General features: G+C 40.0%; 1 protein-coding gene across 3 annotated transcripts in view; it reads left to right on the top strand.

Annotated features, from left to right (window-relative positions):
• Positions 1-5,000, top strand: part of LOC137624407 (uncharacterized) — a 578,757-nt gene that overhangs the window by 348,305 nt on the left and 225,452 nt on the right. For all 3 annotated transcript variants that reach the window (XM_068355150.1, XM_068355151.1, XM_068355153.1), the window contains exon 2: positions 1-1,482. This exon is cut by the window's left edge and continues 71 nt beyond it. In XM_068355150.1, coding sequence (XP_068211251.1) covers positions 822-1,482 — 661 coding nt within the window. In that variant the 5' untranslated portion in view covers positions 1-821. The remainder of the gene's footprint in view (positions 1,483-5,000) is intronic.

The raw sequence follows: 5,000 nt of genomic DNA, 5'->3' as shown, positions 1-5,000 counted from the left end.
AGCAGCAAATAACCACTGTCAGTTCGATAGCAACAGCTACAGTAGTGCTTAGTATTGGCCGATATAGCTGACGGGTAGAGTAGTGCTAAGAAGGAACTGATTAGTTGAGGGAGAAGTTATGTAATTGTGATAAGTAAAAAAGTAAAAGTACTGGAAATAAAATTTAAGAAAAAAATAGAGAAAAGGTGAAGGTGGTTTAAATTTCAATATAAATAAGTTCCTGCTTAAAGCTTCGGTGTTGGAATTCTAAATTCCAGGTGACTTTCGTGATTGCTAGCATCATCTCGACCGGATATTAAACGCAGTCAAACAAGAGAAGCCTTCAGAGTGCGGCTGATATCGACAAAATCCGGGCAAACCGAAGGAGCCCTTTAAAGGAGGCCCTTTGCAAATCCCCATTGCCACAGTTTATGTATATTCGGATAGAGAGGATATGAAGCGAAGCCTTTGAAGTGCCACGCCACCTGCAAAGTCAACAAGGAAAACAGCAGCGGCAAAATCAACAGCAGCCACAACAAAAAACGGCGAAATCCGGCGTCGTCGTTAGTTTGAAAATTTGAAACGTAACGGTCATCCCACTGTCCGTTAATTTTGACGGCGACGTTCGTTTGGCTGCGTTTGGACGTCGCCTTCGTCTTGACGTCCTCCTGAGGCCTTCTGCGGCTCTTGCACAAAATAGATAAATTAAGAAGGAACAAATAAGAAGGAAGTGCTAAATAAGAGGAGGATGTTGAGGTGGTGTCCTGAGTGCTGAGGGGCTGGTGTTCAGTGGCGCAAGATGGGCGCGGTGGATCGAGATAAGCCGTGAAGGAAGGGGCATCATGGCTGCTGCCGGTGAAGAAGACCAAAGTGCCACCCCCTCACTATTCTCCCGCCTCAACCCTGCCCTGACCTTACCTCAACCTCCGCTTCCTGCCCCTCCCACACCTCCTGGTTGTTATACAACTCCTCCACCTTCTCAATTTACTCACACCACCTCTCCTCATCTCTCATCTCACCAAGCTCATCTAGCTGAAGTTCTGCCTTGTCATCCTCCCCCACCTACTCTTATTACCTCTCCTCCCATCCCTCCCTCTGGAAAGAGATGGTGGAAACCTACCCTAGGACTCACGGAAGATGGTTCCTCCAACAATGGTGTCTGTGGTGGTGTAGACGTAGGTCTAGGTGCAACCAAAGACAATGACGCCTGCCGTCTCAGGCGCGAGCTTAGTTCTAGAAGTGCTAGTGGACGACTCTTACACTCTACCTCCTCTACCGTAGAAACGCGTCACTCCCGCAGTGGCCCCGTCGGGAGAAACGCGACGGCCTCTTGGTCCCACTCCAAAGAGTTTCAAGGTGCAACGGGGCCCCAGGAATGTGAAAACGGCCGTGTTAAGAAAAATGTCAGCGTACGAGCCCCTGCTTGGTCTTGGAGAAGGTACGCCTTCTTCGCCTCTGCGCTCGTTCTGGGAGTCTTCTGTCCTGGGGACGCCTTCGATTTAGGTAAGAAGACTTCTATTTTTTTTAATTATTGCTCTATTTTCTTAGTTTATTAAATGTGTTTTATTGAAGAGTAATTGCTAAACAACCAGGGTTACTTACAGATTGGAGGTTTAGGTCATAATGTAAAGTAGGGCTATGGTTCGTTACTGCGTTAATGTGTTTTTTTATGATTTTATTTATACTATTCAATAGCCAATTGTTCTTGTTGATATGTGTACATGAAAGAGAGAGATTATATTAGTTTTCCTTGACTTCTTTGGGTGTATTTGAAAAGCGTGCTTTTTGATAAGACGTGTTCACCCATGTGTACCCATGGTTTGTGTGGTCTTAATTTTATAGGTTTACCAGTTATGATGTATGTTTACTCTATCACTTGCCTCGTATTAATAAAAAGATATGTATAAGTTTATCCTGAAAATATATGCTTTCCAAATCACAATTAGGAAGCAAGCATTAATAATTTTGGGCTCCGTATAATTTCAACATTCGAATTTAGGTAGCGTGTAAGACGACAGCATTTCAGTGCTTAAAATATTGCAGATTCACCCTGTAACATCCTAGAAATTCGTCACTGGTACGAAGTAGAAATTTCATCAATGCTTAAAACGCTAAAATTAAGGTTCCTCTAAACCTCTTTAAAATAGCAAAGATTTAAGATAAGATTATTGGCCATCTCAGTAAGAGTTGAGCTTGATTCATTGGGCTGGTTAATCTCTCCTTTTTAATAATAATTTTGTTTGAAACTTTGTTGAGATAGATGTTGTAGATTGGGGTACGTAGAATTCTAAACGTGTTCAAAGGCAAATGAAGTTACTATTTAAGGAGTTGGGTATTTGGGAAAGTTAAACATGTAAACATTTTTAAACTAGAGTATCTATTCTCTACAACGTTTGTCTAAAGTACCAATCCTGTGTGGAGAAAGCAGTTCTGTTTTGAGGACAGATTAGCAGACTTGAACTAAGGAAATTTTTTCTCTTGATGAATGGATACGAAAGATGTCTTTCTTATATTCCAGTCTTTTACGTGAGGCCACCTTGAAAATTTTCTCCCAAGCTTTACTCGCCTTCACATGTACAGTAGCTCTATATTGGCCTTGTACAGTAGATACCATGGTAGGAAGTGTGTCGTAAACCTCTTAACTTGTATTTTAAGTATTTGTTTCGCGTTTATTAATAGATTTATCAAACAGGTTTATACATACATATACCAAGGCACTTCCCCCAATTTTGGGGGGTAGCCGACATCAACAAATGAAACAAAACAAAAAGGGGACCTCTACTCTCTACGTTCCTCCCAGCCTAACAAGGGACTCAACCGAGTTCAGCTGGTACTGCTAGGGTGCCACAGCCCACCCTCCCACATTATCCACCACAGATGAAGCTTCGTAATGCTGAATCCCCTACTGCTGCTACCTCTGCGGTCATCTAAGGCACCGGTGGTTTATATACTTAAAAGATTCTATTAATCTGTATTCAAACGCACAATTGATGATAAACGCCGTTTTTTTTATCTTATTATTATGAACGTTGTTACATGTTTGCGTGTGTAGCTTCTTTCTTTAATTTTCTTTCTGGTGCTACACTAGAATATCCTTCCTTTATCCCTACAGTATTAAGTATTGTTCTTTATGAGACATTAGTTACTTTACTATTTATTTGGTAAGCATCACAATATATCTTCAGAGAATTTAAAAAAGTATATATATTTTTTTTTTAACCTTTATTAAGAAAATATACAGCTTACAAGTTCATTTTCTACAAATACATATTCATAATATAAACATATATGCTTTAATATTTGTTTTTTCGAAATATATAATTTGTATTATACAAAGATACATCCATCGAATCGTATACAAACATTACATATTCCATACGTCTTTACCAATTGCCTCACAGTACGATCCTAGTTTATTTTATAACTAATTCCACTCATGAGCTGTACAAAGCTGTTGCCTGATAACAAAAGTCCATAACCAATTCCACTCATGAGCTATGCAAAGGTGTTGCCTGATAACAGAAGTCCATAACCAATTCCACTCATGAGCTATACAAAGGTGTTGCCTGATAACAGAAGTCCATAACCAATTCCACTCATGAGCTATACAAAGGTGTTGCCTGATAACAGAAGTCCATAACCAATTCCACTCATGAGCTATACAATGGTGTTGCCTGATAACAGAAGTCCATAACCAATTCCACTCATGAGCTATACAAAGGTGTTGCCTGATAACAGAAGACCATAACCAATTCCACTCATGAGCTATACAAAGGTGTTGCCTGATAACAGAAGTCCATAACTAATTCCACTCATGAGCTATACAAAGCTGTTACCTGATAACAAAAAGTCCAACACTGTGGCCCTGAGCGCAAGCTTGAGGAATAGTCACTTATAGTGACACGTTAGATCGCGTGTGCTCGAATGTTGCTTTTAGAAACAATAATTCATAATTTTACCTTAGGTTAAAAGTAAAAGAAAATATCGGCATGGTTACGATTAATTGTTGATCAGATTTTGGCTGAGAAATTTGGATATTGATACGCACTAATTCACTTTTTTTTTTTACTATCAATTATATATGAGTTTTACAACTTGCTGAGGATAAGATTTTAAGATAGCCACACAAGGCCGTTAGTGACCATTAAGATAAAAGTCCCCCAATGGTCGTCATGTTAGAAGGTTTTATGTGACCATGGTAGCCCTTAATGACCGTGAGGAAATAGTCTTGTAGATGGGACCAGAATAAAATGCCCTTAGTGGTTGTTGTTATTAAAGGTCTTTGTTTGATACAAGAACAACCAAAGTGTTCAGGAGTCTTTTGTGCATCCTGCAATGTTCGCTCTTGAATGGAAAAGGCAAGGGACATTGACAGTGCCCCTGGTTAGCAGGACAGCGCCCTAGAGACTGAGCATATATACATATGATCAGTGCTCAAGCCCCCTCTCCACCCAAGGTGGGACCACGGAAGGCCAGGCAAGGGCTAGTGAAGACTCAGCATATAGACCTATAAGCTTCCCCAAACCCCGCATCCCTAGCTCATATGGATGGTGAGGTTGCGGACATTACCGGAAACCGTTGAGTTTAAGCGGGACTCTAACCCCTGTCCGGCAGAGTACCAAGCAAGGACGTTTCTAATCAACCCAAAGCTTCACCCATTTATTAGCTTTCTACTTTCTTTCCTATCTCTTACAACTTCTACTTCATAGTTCAACTGTGAGGTATCTCGTCTAACCTCGGCTATGAGTAGCCGCATTGACCTCGGCATTGGGTTATGTTGTCAAAAATCCACAAATAAATATATATATATATATATATATATATATATATATATATATAAATAAATAAAAAAAAAAAAACATGGCCTTTGGTGATCGCATAGATATTCGCCAGAAAAAAAATTGCTTAGTAGCTTTGGAAATTAAATAACCTAAGTACCGTAATGGTCACCAAATTAGAGGTCATTGTTGGTGGACCAAATTAAAGTTCATTATTGGTCACCAAACTGAAGGTCATTATTG

The sequence above is a fragment of the Palaemon carinicauda genome, chromosome 31 (genome assembly GCF_036898095.1).
Source record: "Palaemon carinicauda isolate YSFRI2023 chromosome 31, ASM3689809v2, whole genome shotgun sequence".
Lineage (NCBI taxonomy): Eukaryota > Metazoa > Arthropoda > Malacostraca > Decapoda > Palaemonidae > Palaemon > Palaemon carinicauda.
Note: the sequence above shows the minus strand (reverse complement) of the source record. Positions and strands in the feature narration are given on the sequence as shown.